Source organism: Pundamilia nyererei, unplaced genomic scaffold (assembly GCF_000239375.1).
Source record: "Pundamilia nyererei isolate P.nyererei 1_Seehausen unplaced genomic scaffold, PunNye1.0 scaffold00112, whole genome shotgun sequence".
NCBI lineage: Eukaryota > Metazoa > Chordata > Actinopteri > Cichliformes > Cichlidae > Pundamilia > Pundamilia nyererei.
Window position 1 is genome coordinate 1,113,050 of NW_005187513.1, and position 19,427 is coordinate 1,132,476.

Genomic DNA, 19,427 nt, shown 5'->3' on the forward strand with positions numbered 1-19,427 from the left:
TTTGTGTCATCTCCTCTGCAGATGCTGATTTGACTGAAAAAAAAAAAAAATGAACAAAGGCTTTGCTTTTACATGAAAAGAGCAAATTCTCTGAACTGACAAGCAGCGAACATGGAGGTTCTGAAAACCAGAAAGTGTTGCCTTGTTGATAATCCACCTTTGAGTTAAACAAAAGGCATGTGACTGTAGAGTAAAAATATGCAGGTGTGTCCACATTGGCTGGAAACATCTGAAAGGTGCCAGCCCCAGCACAAGGCCTTTACAGACTCTAAGAAGAAATATGTTTTTCAGACATTTCTTCAAAGGTAAAGCAAGCGGTGATATTTCCAGTTCCCTTACATTGCACACGGCTGACTTACCGTGGCATCTGTCAGTGAGATGATACAGTGGAGCAGAACTCTTGTTGATGCTGGTAGTTATACCAGTGTTTTTACTTCTATGAACTGAAAGAATGTATGCTCTATAAAAGCAAGCAAATTTGTATTTTCAAAAAAAGAAACTTTGTAACACACTAGCCTAAGCTCATCTTAGAAATTTGTGTAATGTTTCAACAATCAGCCGACAGCCTGTAACAATGAAATCAGTAACAACAGTGCTACTTCAGGGCCCCTTTGATCCTGCACATCATGCAAAACTGACAACAATGTTGACTTTTTTTTTGCTTCTTATCCTGCAAATTTTTAGTTTTTTTTGTGCTGAGGGTATCTCATAAGATCCATTGGTTATCCATTGTTTTGGTTTTGTAGTGTGGTTGACTGATGTCCATCTAAAAGCAATTCTCATTACTCTGCAATCATCTAAAAGGTTCCAAGGCATGCATTTGGGATTTGTTTTCCAAGCTTTTTCCAAATTAACTTCAGTGGTCTCCTTTAGAAAAAAAATAAGGCTCAGAATCATCAGTCAAACCAGCTATTCGCCAGGTTATACTTCTATCAACAAGTTTGGTTTTGCAGATATTTTCTAAGAAATTCCATGATGATTATAAGTTCTCTGACTATCTCCTACCACAACTCCGGGTCCAGACAACATTACTGAACAAAAAAACCCATCTGAGAAAAGTTGGTTTGTTTTCCTCATTTTGCATTAATGGATTTTTTCCCCATGAATATCAACTTGGTAATTTTCATGCCACAGCAAATACTTTCAAATTAGCTGTGATAAAGACATTATTGTCATGAACATGTCATAGAAAAGCCAGAGCACAGTTTCATTTGCAAACTTATGTAATGATTGGTTACTAGTACATATTTGAGCTGTATTTTCTGTTATGAAAAAAAAAAAGCTTCAGTGCAGTACCTCAAAATTTAACTAAATTTACACAATTGGTACAAATCAACAGGTTTTAGAAAACTAAGATAAGCCGACAGATTTAGAACAAAGTTACAAAAATGGTCAATCTTCCCAAAAAACAAACAAACAAACAAAAAAAAGGCACAGAGGACGTCCAGCAGCTGCTCCATCCCTCTTAGAGAACATTTGCATATCTGAATAAATACATCTGCTGTTAATCGATATCAAACGGTGCCACAGAAGAAGCACGGTCATCATACACTTACAGCAGAGTGCAACATTGTGAATTAGTGGAAAAATAACACAGCATATAAATATCTCTTCATAAAATATAGAGACTAAATCAAGGATAAAAGTTATTTAGTACCATTAATCAAAAATATTAATTGGAAATTTTCAAGCATATACAATATTTATAATATTTGCCAAAAATTATATTTAACAAATCTATCCTATATACTGAGTAAACTGTGCAATTAATAGCAGTTGGGAGAGCAGTTTTGCACTCACATTATACACTACAGAAACACCTGAACTAGTTATTGCAGAATAAAACCCTCATATCACTGGAAACTGATCAATCCAGCATCGCAGGACCACTGCGAATGACAAAGGGTTTGACAATAAACGGCATTTTAACATTTTAAAGAGGAATTACACAGTGATTTTTTACTGATGCCATTGATGATGACATTTTCCCCAAACTTGCCAAGACAGCACACAGTTGCACAAAGAACAGCGGGGCATGTTTAGCACTACATCTTCAGTTCTTGTTTTCGAATGCTGCCATTAGTCTCTGCAGAGTAAATGTATCAAGAGAAATGAGGAAGGATACAGTATGCTGAACAGTGTGTGCAGTTCATGCTTTTAAACTTTTCATTCTCTACAACTGAACCCTGCAAAGTCAAAATTACAGGCACATGCATTTATGAGGCTTTGCAGTAACCAGATGACTTCTTGCTAATGTGCTGCCCTGAAACTGTGTCATGCTCTCTGAATGCTTGGACTCAGTGCCTGATATCTGATTCATCATTTACCAAACTAGGGACTGGATTGAGTCATAGCATCTGTCCATCCCTTTACTTTGAAGAAAGAAAAAAAAAATACCATTCAGCTACTATTATTCTGAAGAATTTCTCCTTGGTGCCTTGCCAGAAGGCCTCTAAGTTTAATAAAGCTGCTTCGTAAGAAAAGAGGAAATATCTACCACAGATTGAAGTCCTCACAGCTCCATTTCCCCGCAGACTAAAAATACAGGTCCTTATTGCTGCTTCAAAAAAAAAAAAAAAATAGAGTTAATCTACAGTTAGACCCTGAAATCACACCATTTGCTACCAATCGCAAAAACCCGAAAACAAAAACAACCCTTAAAATATGGGCACTTGTAGCAAACAGCAGTAAGTTTGTGCAAGAGGAAAAACAAAACAAAAAAAACATTACATTCAACCAAGGCAGATCTTTTTTTGATGCATAATACATGTTAGCAGTATTATTTTCTGTTCCTCTTTCTGAAATATAAATTAAAAAAAATAATCTTCAATTAAATCTCCATGAAGGCACAAGCAACTTGACTACTTGGAAGTCAGTGTTCAGTGAAAAGCATCATTGCTGCTGCAACACTAAATGGGCAATTTTTCTTTAAAGTTCATATAACATTACTCCATTTCAGTGAGACGTCTTATTGACCAATAAGAATCCAAAGAAATAACAATTTAACTCATAGCACTATCACAAATATACCTCATTCCATTATTGCTTTAAAACATACAGTAAATCAGAGGTAAATGTCAGAAAAGGTGTATTAAAAAGCACTCTTTAAGTAGATGGATGACAAAAAATAAAAAGTTATGATCTTTCACAGTCATACAAGAGCTCATGGTAAGGCCAATAATGATGTGCTTAAAAGACTGAATTCCTCAACTGTATTTTTCAGTGCTACAGACATTACTCTAGAAATTACCTCAGATTTGGATGCAGCATCAATGGCGCAAGTTCTAGCTTATAAATAATTCAGTATAAGTCCAAAATGGCATATATTTCTAATTCTAAGTTTAGTTCTTGGTATTTAAGAAAGAGGTAAGAGAAAATAAGATGATTAGTTGTTAGAAAAACCTGTACTAGGCTCAAAAAAGTGAGTCCTACGTCCTCAGACGGTGTCATTAGCAAGAGTCTCTGTTGAGAGCCAGATCCTTGCACCATTCAGAAATTTGCTAATGGGAGTCCCTTGGACAGTGCGGCGGGAAAGGTTGCCCGTTGGGGTGAAAGGAAAGGAAGATGTAAGGCATTCTGGAGGTGTAGAGGGGTCATCAGGAGAACTGGCTTGAAAATACATCCTCCGTTGGTCTGTAGGGTTTCCACCTGAGCTGGTGAGTGGTGTATTGCCTGGACTGGTTCCCTTATATTGCCTGAGTTGGCTCTGCAGTATCTCAATTTCATCAACCAGCTGGGAGAGCTTGTGGTAGGTGGTGACTGGGCCTCCTTTGGAGATGCAGGCTTCAGGAACCCAACGGAGAAAGAAGAGCTTCCAAAAAGCCATATGAGAGGGCATGAGCAAGGGAATCAGCAGGCCCTGCAGGTCAGCGGGTCGAGAGAACCAGTCCTTGAAGAAGCGCTCAGATGGACTTAAGTCTTTCACTGGTGTCAGCTCAGACTTCAACTCGTTAGCTAGAGAGCTTCGTCGGGTCAGGGACTCCTCCCCACCCTTTACCCCATTACGCAGATTTGTGGGCGTCCCTCGTAATGTGGAACTGTAGGCTTTCTGCTACAAAAAGAGGAAACACTGAGAATTAGACTATTTTGACTCTCTGTGACAGGCTGTACTGCAAAGACTCTAAAAATGACAATTTAAAATGTATATTTTCTGTTTAATAATCCACCTTCTGTACATTTACTACAGATATTTCAGAGGACAAATTTACCTACATGTCCTTTGACTTCTATAAATAAGAGATAAGTGGAAGAGAGACTACTGTATTTGCATTCTTTGAGTTCTGTGAAACTTTCCCTTCAAATGACAGAGGAATTCTGTAATTACAATCTGACTGTATGAAAATTGCCACTTTAAAAATCTTAAGATGTCAACCTCTTAACGACAGTTTTTTTTAAAAAAAGAAAGAAAAAAAAAAGAAGAGAGAGAGAGAGAGACCATGCACATGTAAATGTGCTAATTCGAATCCTGAAAACTGGTGAACCTCAGTGCTTTGCGTACCTTGCGTTTGAAGGTTTTCACTTCACCGTTCTGAACACAGGCAGCTCCTTTGCCTACATACATGGGGTTATTAAAGAGGGTTTGATCTTTAGTTGAGAACTGCTGTGACCACTCCCAAACTGGAGGGAAATACACAACCTGGTCTTCTCCTTGAGGGATGGCTTTGTGCTTGGCAAAGTCCTGCAGAGTAAAGACAATGTTACCCTGTGACTCTGTACGTAAAAAGAACTACTATACTCTATAAAAAGCAGCTTCCACAAGCAGAACAGTTTCAATACATGAAAGTAAGAAGGAGAAAAAAGAAAAGAAAGGTCCACAACTTGCTTTTGTCTTGACCACAAGTTAAATGTTATCCTCTCTTTTTGTTGTGCTCTTTCCTGTCAATTATCTGGCACGCACAGAAGGAAATTACAGTCTGAAGCATTCAGTGACACATCCTCAAGTTATGCTTTCCTTCTTTTCTATTCATTTCCAATTCATTATTCCTCTTCATTTATTTATTTTTTCCACAGACAGACCTCTCTCACAAACATACACACAGTTGCATTTACTGCTCATTATGGCATTTCCACTGGTGATTACATTTATCCAGATCAAGTGCATACATAAACATTAATCTATCCCTCACCATCAAGTGCTGGGCACGCTGCTTGGATGAACTGAACAGGAAAGTACTGAACAGTGGGATCCACATGCTGTCACTCAGTACTGTCAGATAGGTCTCTGTGAACTCAAATGCTGCTGGGTACTGGTTCATCATCTGCCACACGCAGTCCAGGAACAACAGGAACAGTGGGGACTTTACCCATAAAACAAACAAAAAAAACAAAACAGATGCAGGAAGCAGGGGTGTCAAGTCACATCTCTTGAATAGTTGGATTAATTTAAATTACATTAATCAAGTACCTCCTCTTTGTCATTTTTCTTCAAGTGGTTGCATCTGTCCAAGAAGCGATGGCCAGCCATCACCCACTCCTTCTGCACCAAACTCTGAAAGCCAATGAGGCTGCGATAGCGAGGGTCCAACATGAGCTGCATCAATGCGGATACTACACAGTTTAGGTCTCGGTCTTCCTCTTCTGTGCAGGTGCAGAACAAAGGAGTAATAAGTCACAGACTCTTATGTGGCACTGATACATTAAATGCATATTATTGTACATTTTAAGAAAAACTTAGCTGTAATATAATAAATGATCGAAAAACATAACTCCACATGCAGGAGTGAAGGCTACAAAATAAGGCTCAAAGAGAGTTTACCTTGAAGAATGACAGAGGAATTCCCTCCCTCTAAGTGATAGACCATCTCAGCAGAGTGTTTTAAAAAAACCCTTTGGTCACAAAAGAAACAAACATGTTAACTGCATTGATATTTATTGTCAACCGTTATCATACCTTTAGTCTTTTCTGCATCTAAATAATCCTGTGCAAACATGAAAGTGTAAAGAAATCATTTTAAAAAGCACCTTTTAATCCTATATTCTAGATTTAACTGTGACTCTACAAACATGCAGCCTTATGGCGCACTTTAAATTTGTCCCTTTAAAATTTTATATGACCCTCTTGAGTTTACAATGCACAGTCATGCACTGTCAGCTTGTTTACATACCTGACATATTCAAGCCATCGAGAGTTTTCAATGGTTGAAAGCCACCTCTCCTCAGACTCCTCAAACGGATCTGCACAATAAAAAAACATTAGTACGTTTATATGTATAAAACTGTACACGCCAATGCCATTAAGTCTCCTGCATTTTTTCAGCAGAGCATTGAATTACACTGCTTTTATAAGCTGCAGTGGAGCTCACCTAGGATACATATCTGCCTCAGTTTAACAAATGCGCTCTGGATGTCCAGGATAGAAGGCAGACTCTTGTCCAGATCCGATCTAAACGGTTCATTGCGCTGTGGGTGGCTTTTTGTGATAGCGGCAAAGATTCTACAACACAACACCACAGACAGTGATGACAAGATGCACACTTGACTAATGTAAACAATTTAAATATCAAAAACCTGAGCAGAAACTGAATGTTCAGACTTGCATTTCCTTCTCCTAAAGTAGCACTTTCTTAATGGACTGAGAGCTGAAAATCTGCTAGAGTTATTAAAAAAAAAATCATTTTCAATTTAGGTTCTGAATCTGAATAGTCTTACTTCTGTTCAGTCTTCTTTTGCTGTAATGGATCAGTTAAGCTGGCCATCCGGACAAGAGCACTCCCATTGGAGTGACTCCAGCACCACATCTGCAAAAAACAGACATTAATTAAACAGTCACTGATCAGCAACAAAGTAATAGGGAGGCTCTGATCAGTTAAATTAAACAATAAGTGGGATAACTCCATTGGTGGGCCTGTGCTTTGTCTATAAATAAAATAAAATAAAATAAAATAAAATAAAATAAAATAAAATAAAATAAAAAACACTGCAGGTTAAATAATGACCTAAATGGAAATTATATTTGGAAGCATAACGTTTATTGGAGACTTCCGATAAACATGCGTTGGAGTGTAGATGCTCACAGGGATGCGATGATCAGTGAATGATGATGCATACTGCATCAGATCTTGATCTGTCAGAGATGACGGGACTACAATGTGCTCTGGAAGACTAGAAAGAGAGAGAGAGACTGGTGTTAACACATGAAACAAACACAAGACTTCATTTAAAGCGGATTAAGTAAATAACAGCTAAGACACTAACCCAAAACAGAGTGAAAAAAATAATAATAAAAGGTATAAGTGGTTAACAAATTTATTAGACCACCATCTAATAAAGGTATAAGGCACAGATGCCCTGAATTAACAGTATTGGTAAAAAAACATCTCAAAATATTTGTTTATGTTTCTAATCAACCGGTATGTGCAAGCCCTTTTATTAAAATCGTATTTTTAATGTTAAACTACAATTATTGTTATATACTTGAATTATGTCATTTACAGTTTTATAAAGAAGCAGAAAAAGGTGAAGCACTTTTTAGATGACAAATTACAATTATTTACCCATATTTCTGAAAAGAAAAATTAGTTTTAGTGGTTGAATATTACACTTGATGACTCTGCAGAGAAGTCCAGCGTGCTGGCTTAAATCTGGGTATAAAAATGGGACTTCAGTCTGTTAATTGCCAAATAAACAACAATGTCATTCTTAGTTTTAAATAAATTATTTTTCTTGGTTTTATGACAGGTGGTCTATTAAATTTCTCAAGTAGTGTAGTATAAATGTGAAAGCTTTTAAGGACTGGAACTGTTTTGCTATCGCTTTGGATTATTTCAGGCCCATGTTGTGTGTTTGTCTTGGTGAATAATTGATCCTCTGTAATGAACACCAGGGGGCGACTTCTTTGGTTAAAAGACTAGATTTTATAATAGTTGACTGAAAACAGAATTTGGCTCCCTTCCTCTGTGATCTTGAAAACTTTCTTGACAACTCAATGGCTAGTCTCCAGTTATACTGAATAAAACATGAAGTTCATTTTGAAAAATCACAGAGTCAAAAGGGAGGATTTTCCAGTCTCACGACATGTAAGCTAAGTTTTTAGCCAGTGCAAGTCAGAGCCACTCCTTTGTCGTCATGTCCTATTACAAAACTACCAAGATGACAACAGTGAAGACGTTCTTCTCCAGGCTTACTAAAGGGCAATATCACTCTGGCTACGACCATATACTGTCTATGCTTTGAAACCATCTCTGGCGATAATGCTGCTGAACTGAGATGAATAGACTGTTTTGTCAAAACCAGACTGACATGTTAGTTTTTGTTTTTCTTGTCAGGTACCTCAATATAGTGTGGAAAAGGCACATTATGTCACATGTCATCAAAAAAATGATTTTAAAAGAGGTTTGTAACAAGTAGGACTGAATGCATGAAATAAAAACCTTGATGAGAAGGCATAACTCTGGTTGATGGAGCACACTCTCCACTCTGAAGCATTCGTTCTCTTGATTTCCCGATCCCAATCAGAGGAACGGTCAAAAATGGGGGTCTGTAATCCTCTCGGGGTGGAACCATTGACTCGTTCCTCTGAGAGAAAAACAAAACAAAAAAACATATACACTTATTTATACATGGAATTAAAACATTTTTCACTTTCAAATAATATGGCAGGTCTTTTACAAACAGTGAAAGAACTATAGCAATCCACAGGCGATACCTTTAGATTCATGGTATCGCCGTCCTTGATACTCAAAGCCAAACAGCAGTTGAAGATCAGCTGGATGAGAGTAGTGGGCAATAGCCAGGCAAACCTATAATTAAAAAAAGAGAACTACTAAGTAATATGAGATATGCAGTACAAAAGAAGTAGAAGTGAGAGGTATAATAAATATTGTCAAGGCAGATTAGGTTTCATCATAACTTCCCAGTCCAGGTTTATCCAAGTGCTAACATTAACTCAGAGGCATGTTTATTTAAATAATAGCAACACAAGCAGTCAACCCTGGGGTAGAAAATGTCTAACACACATTCTAGTGCTCTGAGTTCAGAGCTGAATCTCTGTGAGGCTCAACTTTAGTCATACAAAGCAAGTCATTCAGAGCTAAAGCTGTGAATGATACTAGAGGGCACAGAACAAGTGCGTGCGTCTGTCCTCGTGTGTGTGTGTGTGCGCATACAAAGGCTGCTCCACACTCTGTAATTTCCTATGGCAAAATGGGCCATTATAGGCTGGCATAATTCCATATGTCAGAAAAAGAACCGAGTCCTGTTTTACGATGTAATTACATACACGGTGTCCATAAATAAGCTCACAAGGAGTGCAGGAGGGGAGACATTTTTAATTTTAGTGCTCTATACATAATCAACCTTAAACAGAACATGTATATTTCCACAACTGTGCTTCTGGGCCTACTTGGTGCCTACCAAACTGTAGCTCTACTAAATGAGCTGGGCATCAATAATGAACCATCTGTTCTCTGTGCAGGAGATGAGTCAGAGTTACTCTGCCAGTCGTTCCTACAATCAGGATCAAATTCTGCTTCCTCTGCTTTGACTGAGTATTGTTCTCAGGGTCCTTTCGTATTGTACCTTCAGCAAATATGCTAATTGAGAAGTTCCTATTCTAACGGAGGCTGACAAAGAAACACAGAAAACCTGGTCTAATATAAATATTGCTGTCACAGAGGATGTGGTCATAACTTGAAACTCAATGTGGGTATGTAGTCAGTATGGGAAAGAAAACGTTTGGTCAACAATAACCAACGTTTAAATCGAAGACTAGAAAACCAAAAGGTTATTTCTAAATAGTTATTCAGATACAAGGCATACATTTATAGGCTTGATTAAAGAACTATGATTAAAGATTAAAGGCTATGATTAAAGAACAACTGTTTAAATCTGACACCTACATTAATGTGACAAGTCAAAGTTTTACTTGCAGTAAACTTTGGTAACTTTGGTGAAAATGGTGAATGTGGGAAATGAGGTAGCCATTGCTCATTTTCTTAATGCTGCTACCGCCACTACCAACATATCACTGATATGATACACAGTTGTTCAGTATTATCATAGTTTAATAGTAGTTTCAATATCCTGTTTGATTACTGTATATAATTTATTAGCACTTCAAATATCCACCCACCCACAATTTCCTGTTTGCTCTGAGAAAATAAATACTAAGAGTGTCTCATTAGGTACCCTGTTCAAATGCTTATTAACTCTTTAAATGTTTAACCATGTTACAATTGCCAAAATTCCCAAGATCCCCATGTCCATCACTCTTCATGAAAATAATATTGGGGGGGGGGGTCTAAAATCCTTTCAAACAAAACCTGGTACCTGGTCCAATGAGTCTCTGTGACAGATAGTACAATCAGAATTTCTTTTTTTTTTTTTTAATATGTGTGATTCAACCCTGCATTGTATGAACAATCCCAGTTGAGGGTAGGGGTGTAATGATGAGGGAGACATTTCTCTTGACACCATTCAGGCCCCACAGCATCAACCAAGCTTCATTTAGATGCCACATCCTAGCCAAGTCCTAATGTTGCTCATGTTGACCACGATGTACCCACAATAAAACATGCCCTTTCTGCAGACAAAAGGCCCACGTAGTCCCCAGACCTCAATCCACTTAGAGCTGGGCGATAGAACGATAACGATATGTATCGCGATATAACTTTTACTCGATAGAGAAATTAAGCTATCGCGATAGACCTCGCCACTCTTGTCCTCTTAAAAAAAAAAAAAAAAAAAAAAAAAAAAGGTCAGCCAATCCAAATTAAGTAGCGCAGAGCCGAACCAATCACAGCCGCAGCGTCACGTCGCGTGACTTGTTACGTACAGCACAAGTGCCAAGCCGCACGTGTGTGTTTGGGAAGCAGGCAGCGGGTAATGGAGCCAGCGCGTAATGGAGGAAATGAGTGTACCGACTAGAAAAATCAACCGAGCGTGACCGAAGAGAAAACAGATGACGGTTCCAATGCCGGAGAGATTGTCGAACGGAAGAGCCTTAGAAGTTCCGTAGTGTGAAGGTATTTCGGCTATTTCAAGTCTGACAAAAAACAGAGTAGCGTGCACTGTAAATTGTGTCGAAAGCAAGTCTGGAAATACAATAAACTGGTGCATGCGTCACACTGTGCGCCAGGTTATTGTTTCGGTGAAATGAATTTCTACAATACTGTTACTGTTAATTCTACTCTCTGCAGTGTTTAAATGCTTACATATACACACAGTTACTGTCGGTCCACACATACGACTCGGTTCTGCTTCTATGCCGCAGCTTTGTTTACTTTTTCCCACCGAGGCTTCTAGACTTCTGATTGGCCAACATTTCTGCACGGTTAGGAATCTAGCGCCACCTGCTGCTTTGGCATGTTCATAGCAGCGTTTTCCTTCATTTCTGCCTTTATGTGTGGACGGGATTATTTTTTAAAACGAAAACGGAAAATCTCCGTTTTCAAAAATACCCGTGTACGTGTGGACGTAGCCTCAGTCTCTGACTGGAAGCGCTAATTCGTCATTCGGCTTTTGTCAGACTAAAGTAACTGTTAAAACTGTTTGAAAAGCTCAGCTATACAACAAGGAGAGATTGAGAATTTCCTTTTAGTTCTCAGTTTATTTGATATTGACAAAAGTTAGTCAGTTTTGTCTGTTCTTCTGTAAAACAAACTAAGATTTATTTTTAGAATTAATATTTTGTTTCTAAGTGGAATTGACAATTTACTCTGTTTCGTTTGTTCTATTTTGAAACTTAAACGCTTTAGCCGCTGTCTATTGTGTAGTTTGCAATATTTGCCTTTATTTATCTGAAAAGTCTCATGTTCCTTAAGTACATCTACCCTGTTGAACTTATTATGGGAAATAAATATTTAAATAAAAACAAGCTGCTAATTATTTCACATTTTACTTGTGAGCAACGGCACATTTAAATCTTACAAATATAGTTATATGTCTTATATCGTGATAGATATCGTTATCGCCTGAAATGAAAAAAAACATATCGTGATATGAAAAAAATCTCATATCGCCCAGCTCTAAATCCACTATATCAAACTTTTGGGTCACATGTCAGTGTCTAAACTAGCATTATGTACCCAGTAAAGTCTCCTAAACAGCTTAAATGGGCATTCTGACTCAAAGCATGCAGATGTTTCTGTTTCACTGACCTTTCTGGCACTTTCAGGTCCAGCTTCTTCAAAACAGAACCGTATCACGCGCAAGTCTTTGCAGTACAGTATGAGCTCAGTGGGGTTGAACTTCAGCTTCTGGTTGGAGCCCAATACTTTCTTCTTTCCCTTTGTATCATTCACTGAAAGGAATAAACACAAAACTTAAAAAGAAAACAAATTTTTGATGACTGAATTTCCAAAAATTTACTATTCTGTGGAGTGTACTGCTAATGAAGGACACCACTTGATACTTGGTAAACTTTGGCCCCATTCTCTCCTGTCTCTGTTGCTGCCTCTTTGATGCCGATCCCTCATACTGTGATTAAATTTAATTAATTGTTATGGAGTTCTACTGTGCTTATTTCGCTAGATTCTTATGAAGAACCTAACAAACATGGTTAAAACAATTTAGCCTGATTAGCTGGGCATGCTAACTTTAGTTGGATTCTAATAGTACTCATTCTCCTATAATACAACAGCACCATGTAAGCCGTTTGAACTACTTTCCTCACCAACCTAACTTATTAAAGTCACTACTTTATATTGCCTCATGATGACACTGATGGCATAATGACAACAGGGTCAAGCAAATCACAATGATTTGACACAATATTCAGATTAAATAATGACAAAAGACCAGATTTCATTAAATATATGCATCTCTTTCTTTTTAACTGCTCAGATTTGTATTTTATTCAGATATTTTTATTTGGCTGCCCTGTGGGTAGTGCTGGGACGCTGTGTTGTTGTACCATCGGTGCTGCTGACAGCATTTTGTCACATCTATCACAGTGCATGTCTGCAGTTAATTTTATACCAGTATTTGATTTTATAAGTGAACCAGCATTAAGGTCTTATTTTACTCCTGATGCCCTTATATTTGCTCTTGTCCCACAGTGATAGTGTCCTTAGATGCCGAGGTCATACAGCTCAAAAACAAGCTGGGTAAAACAAACCCTCATAACACAATAAACCTTGTTCTGGACAGACACCCTTGCAGTGTCAGCAATGGACTGCAGTGAGATATATAAACAAAGCTAATCCTAAGCTGGGTAGCATTGTTGCTAAACACTGCATTAGCCATGAGATCATTTGCTATCAGATCACTGACCAGGAAAAAGGGAATGACACTAGGTGCTCCTATACAGTGAGTGGGCAAAGCTTCTGTGTTTGTGTTCACACAGTTGCCAAATGCACAAAATGATGGCCTAACATCATTAATAAAATTCACATTCTGTGCTATAATGGGATTTCAAGACATTTTATTTGGGCTCAAGCAATTCCAAGAATATTTTCCTCACAAACATTAAGAAATGAAAAAAAAAATAAAATAAAATAAAAAAATTTAAAAAAAAGAATATCAAAGCTTTTCCTTAAAATTCTTTCCCTAAAATTTGGAATTGTAATGAGATACCTGTTACTACTTGCTCCAGACAGGTCAGGGGGATGTCATGCTCTCCAAGCAGCAGGTGGGACAACGTGGACTTCTGTAGTGAAAGGAGAAAAACAAAATAGTAGGTTTGATGTGTTGCAGAAAATGTATTAGCCCCCAAAACTAACTGAAAACGGTCTTAAAAGGCTGTTTGATATATTGAGTTAACTTTCCCAGACTAAGCAATGATCAAGTTCCATTTTCTTATCAAGTCGCCAATCTGCCACATAGGTGGAAATGACGTCTGTTCTCTCACTTCTTGTGCGATATCACTGACAATGTAGAGCAGGAAAGTACACGAGTTTTCCTTCCTCTTTGAAAGAAGGCTGTAAAGTAACAGTATTCAATCTATTCTGCAGCATGGTGCTGGCGATACTAACATATATCACATCCAAATATATAATTGAAATTTGCCCCCCCCTTAAAAAAAAAAAAAAAAAAAAAAGACAAACGAACATTAGGTACTCTTAAGAACCTCAAAAATGAATTTTCACACTATTTTTCCTCTAAATTGCTTAACTGCTACTAAGAAATCCACTCAAATACCTGCTTTGGTGAAGTGTCCTGAGGAATGAAGGACACCTTAAAGTTGGTACATATCAGCTTCCCCCAAAGGCCTTCTTGGTTGTTTTCAGGGCTGATACATTTCCTCACAAAGTTCACCTCATTAACTACTATCTCACCTAGTGACAAATAAATGAGCAAAAAGACCAGTGTAAATCCAAAGGTTATTGCTGCAATTCAAAGAAACAAGTAGAAAACAAAAATTGGAAACTCAAAGGAAGTCCAAAAAACAGCTTGTGTATTTCCACTATACTGACATCAATTTAAAAAGGTATCATGTTGCAATACAGCATCAAACTGTTTTATTTATGCTTTATATTTACATACATTCATAAACAGTAAATTCTGACAGAATACTTTTCTAGACAAAATGCATACTCCATAATTGCATATACCATCTCTTGAACTTATAATTATACATGCAGACCTTGCAGACCTTTTAATTGCACAATCATTTTCTATGCTTCTTATACTGGGAAAGATTAACACTGCAAAAAAGTTCCACACAACCTTTAAGTTAAATTATGAATGGCCATCAGAGGAGGACAAAGGAAAGCAAAGAAGCCTGAATACTTAAGCTGACCTAGATAAATTAGAGAAGAGGGAAAATGAAACAATCATATCACAAGTCAAACAATGCTGACTTTGAAGTATACGCAGACACAGGTGAGTCATAAAAACATGGACTTTAATCAAGACGAGTACCTAAAAACTCTATTCACAGCCGTACTCATGTGATATATCGTAAATTATAAACAATATCCAGAGAGTGCATTTTCTTTTGCCTGTGCGTGCATGATAGCTCTTGTATAAATAAAAATCATTACAATTTCTTGCAGCTACTTTCCCCATCTACCGCTACTTGATATGTTAAGATGGATGGTGAAGCAGTAGCTCAGATCTGGGTTTTGCTGACAGTGCAGAAGGAAAATAGTCACAGCTTGCAAAGTACACCAATGCATGCTGATACACATCAATTAAAAATAATCCCACAAACTTTACCGCAAACTAATAAGTAGACAGCAGTAATGCTATAATAATGCTATTAACTTCTTACTAAGTAAAGACTTTAATAAAGTATCTGCGTTTTTACAAGTCTTTGCATGCTTTAACAATGATGTCACATCAGATTTAAAAAGCAAGTCCACCCAGTCTAACAAGGTTAATTGTACTTCATAATACTGGAAGGAAGAGTACAAGAAAGAAATACTTAACATTATTATGCTTTATGAGAAACTAACGTTTTAGATCAGGGTTAGACCCAATGACTGATGGGACTCGGGTTAACTCAGGCCCTCCACCGCTGGATTTTGGAGGGGCAAATGTCTTCATACTCAAAAGGATGTCTCCATCGTTTCAATTTTCTTTACGTTTTTACAAACGATGATTAAAAAAAACAAAAAACAAAAAACACAGCAAGCACTGGGGTACTTTCCTTAGAAAGTACATTAGTTGAGCCAACAAGATACTGAGATCACTCTTGCATATCTGATCACGTTTCTCATGTATGACTGCAAAAGGATGTGCTTCTAAAGCAAACACTAAACAATTTAAAAAGCTGGCGCTAAAAGCCAATTCTCTCCACTCTTAAATGTCTGCAAAAAACAAGTGAGACGGTAACCCTCAGTTCTCCCATATCTAAATCGGTCAGCGTTTTTCATACACCATTTACATGAGCAATGCAGACTTTGTACCTTCACGTGAATCCGGCTATAAAAGGTTGGTCTGCAAATTTTAAAAAGATGAGAACTGTTACAGAGGGTGGAGTTCTTTAGAGGCGAATTCAAAGCCCTGCCTCAGAGGAGTCAACTGAGACTGCACAGTTAAAAATAGGGAAGCTAATCATGTAACCTGTTAGTCTGTCTTGCTCACAATTCAAAAAGGGAAATAACCAACAGCCTTCAGGCAATACCACACTTACCTCCTAACTAGTACATCAGGTTAGTTAAATCTGTCATCTTACTTGTGACCTAAATTAGCCTACACTTTATTAAACTACAATTTTACATGTCACATGACTGAAAATGAAAAACAGTAGCTATGAAGAACTTCATTAAAAAAAACAAAACAGTAAAACTTGCAACCAAAATTAGGCTCAGTTTACAGTATATTATACAAAGAGCATGACAAGCCATTTCCACAAGGCTCACAAGCTCCCAGATAATACTGAAACTACTAAACTAAAGGCTTTCCTGCTGTTTCAGTTAATGATACAACTACAGTCTGCCATTGTAATGATAATATTTGCATCAGTAGGCACATCTTGAACGGTTGAGATTCCTAAGCTGAATCCACTTTAGCTTCTAAGTTTAAAGGCTGTTGTTTCCTGTTAACAAAAAAATGTTGACAGAGGACAAAACACCATTCGGGTGACGTTTATAAATAGTTATGAAGAGGAATTTCTGCCAGAGCACCTGCTGCAGTGCAGTTGACTAGATGTTATGATACAATCGTATCGCCTATCAACCACGTGCCAAAAGGCTAAAATGACCCACTTGTGATAAAAACAAGAACAAGCACAGTAAGACTTCATTAAAACTTTCATTGCACATGTAGTATGTCATCTTGTTTCCTAGCAACCAGGTTGCAAGTTTAGGACATTTCTACACCGCCTTCCCTTTTCAGACCCAGAAGAGGGGCAGTCTTTTATATACAGTCTATGTGCAAAAAAAAACTGCCTGGAGCCATTACCAGTAAGTCAGTCTGCGGTGGGCATTGTACAAACTTTAATAGTCAAGTATTGAGACTTTGACACTAGATAGCCGTCTAAGGAAATGCACCACCGACCCTGTGTTGCAAATAGTTTACTAGAATAAAACAAAAAATAAAAAGCAGAAACATTCATTCTAGTTCTCCATTTCATGAACCTTATGCTCAGTTCTCACAGACACCCAAGGTATCAAATTTGTACTGTGAACTGAAATAGAATAGCTGCTTTTGATAAAATGTCTCTTTCATCCGCATCTATTGAAACAAAACCATTCATTTTTCATTCATTTTGGACCAACTATTTCACATTTCTGAAGTCACTAAGAAAAATAATCAGGCATAACTATTAGATAATTCTGCCTGCTCTCTGCTTAAAGCAGTAAACCTCTGTAACCAAGCACAAAACGTTTTAGTTAATGAAAAACTGCTCATTCACAGATTATACACAGCACACAACTCATGAATGCAAAATATGAGACACCGTGTAAACATGAAAACTAACTTCTCTGTGATCAAACAAATTTTAGTGACGACTATTCTAATGCAGAAAAAAAAAAAAAAAAAACTTACCTGAAAGCAACTTTGCCTCCAACTTTTTAAGAGGTTTTTCAACTGTATTCTTCACATCAGTCTGGAGACAGACACACACATACACCACATCTTAGTTAGTCATTTACCAGCTCTACAGTTAATTAGTTAATAAACAATTAAAATTATGCATCTTTGCACTGTAAGAGAGTAAAACCTGCCGTTCAAATGTGTTATTACAATGTACGAACCCCGCAAATCATAGTTTAAATTAATCTGTGCTCTCCTAGCATTCAAGCTGAACATCCTGTTGCTGTTTTGGCAAATTACTGTTGCATAAACACCATCAGCATGCCCCAGGTAACAATACCATTGCCTAATTTTTGCTGCTTACAAAATTAGGTACCAAGCATGAACAGCTGTCAGCAAATGCTTATTAAAAATTTTCCTGTGATGCTGTGACAGTCTGTTAGTATCGGGACGGCTGTGTGCTTAAAGTAAAGCTCTACTCTTTGAGATTGAGTAAATGGATGTGAGGTTAAAACACTAAGTTTCAGCTGCAGGAATTACTTTTACACGTTGGGCTAAAATTTCTACATGTTACTGCTTATACTCATATTATACACAGTTATGGTTTTATTTTAAAACTAACATTTGGTGATCCCTGCGCTTAAATGCTTGACAAAGCAAAATTTAAAAAGTATTTTTTTTAAAAAATGATCAAAACTTTACTTTTAAAAAACAAACAAAAAAACAAAACACCCCACAACAACAACAACAACTCAGTACAACTTGATGAAGAACTGCCATCCTGCTGAAGTTTTATTGTTAAGTGCATCACTTCTAGCCTCGCCCAAAATGTGAAATGCCCAGTTTTAAATAATCAAGATACACAAAAACACTATCATCACCAGCTCGGTAATCAAAAGCACAGCCATCCTTATTATGTACTTGAAAACAGCGACTTTTTTTTAAGTCACAGAGATACAAAACACTTTAAAACCCTTGTACAATGTTTGTGTTGGCCTTTCTCAGACAAGCACTGGTTTTATTTGGGTTGCTCCGCCAGCGACTGTAAGCAAACACTTACCCTCTGTCTAGAGCTGCATACACCTGTAGGCAAAACATGAGACGCCCAACCGCTGGGTAATTATTTCTCTTTTTCAAAATGGTGGCACATTAGCTGTATGTTTGTTAAAGGTTTCATTTCTCGAATTTATACGAGAAATGGGTGGGGGGCTTTTTTTCCTTTGCTTGTGCCACCTTGTGACTTTTCACTTGACATATATAACCGTAAAGCAAAAGCAATGTGGTGAAGTGCTTCCCTATTTTATGGTACGATGGTGCTGCAGAAAGAAGATACCTCCGCTGGCATGGATGCTTAATGTGCAATTCATGTGTTACTTATCTGACAATGCGCAAACACGTAGAACAGCAAGTTAACAAAGTGTTAATCAACCCAGGCAATTACTGCGCTAACCAAAATATGCTGTACCATTATCGATCATGAGCCCGTACATACCTGAGCAGGAGGAAGATAACACTTGAAGGTCGGTTTCGTGACTTTGGCAGGAAACATTGTTTATGTAATTTACGTTCCCAAACGGACGCCTGGCAAACGATATCCTGCTGCCAGTAATATTAAAAATAATATAATAAAAACTATCCAAGGGAAAATCTTGGAGAAAGTTTCTAGGTCAGCCCTTAGCTGAGCAAATCCAAGATATCCGTGTGTAAAACATTCATTGAGACACTGTGGGCAAGCGACGGCAGTCCTTCATTTTGTGAAGTAGTCAAGTAGCAGATGAGGCTGGCTGGCAGAACAAAGTTGACAGAAGTTGACGCTGAGACGTCGGCGTTAGCTCGGTGTTAGCTAGCTAGCTTAAAGTACTATATCAAGTTTATAAATATCGCTCCCATGCACAGAAAAAAAAACTAAGGGAAAAAAAAAGATAAGACGCACTGGCTGCGTGTCTACATTTTCTTTACACCTGTTACAGTTTTAGTTAACCTTACCGACTTCCTCAAAGTCTAACTAATTCAGCCAAACGCAGTACCTGACGCTGTAAAGGATTTAACGGCCATGTTTATACAGA

The 19,427-nt window shown here is 37.6% G+C and overlaps 1 protein-coding gene across 2 annotated transcripts; it reads right to left on the reverse strand.

Annotated features, from left to right (window-relative positions):
• Nucleotides 1-321: 321 nt before the first annotated feature.
• Nucleotides 322-19,427, reverse strand: mtmr10 (myotubularin related protein 10). 2 transcript variants are annotated; one of them, XM_005741621.1, is made up of 16 exons: nucleotides 18,854-19,427; nucleotides 17,374-17,434; nucleotides 14,077-14,213; nucleotides 13,513-13,585; nucleotides 12,096-12,238; nucleotides 8,645-8,738; nucleotides 8,370-8,514; nucleotides 7,014-7,101; nucleotides 6,649-6,737; nucleotides 6,303-6,433; nucleotides 6,105-6,174; nucleotides 5,756-5,826; nucleotides 5,405-5,577; nucleotides 5,127-5,297; nucleotides 4,499-4,678; nucleotides 322-4,048 (listed from the first exon to the last, which is right to left on the reverse strand). In XM_005741621.1, the coding sequence occupies exons 1-16, from the start codon at nucleotides 18,908-18,910 to the stop codon at nucleotides 3,437-3,439; spliced, it is 2,295 nt and encodes a 764-aa protein (XP_005741678.1). In that variant the 5' UTR covers nucleotides 18,911-19,427; the 3' UTR covers nucleotides 322-3,436. The 2 variants fall into 2 exon arrangements, with proteins under 2 accessions (XP_005741678.1, XP_005741677.1); XM_005741620.1 differs by having other exon boundaries at nucleotides 322-4,051.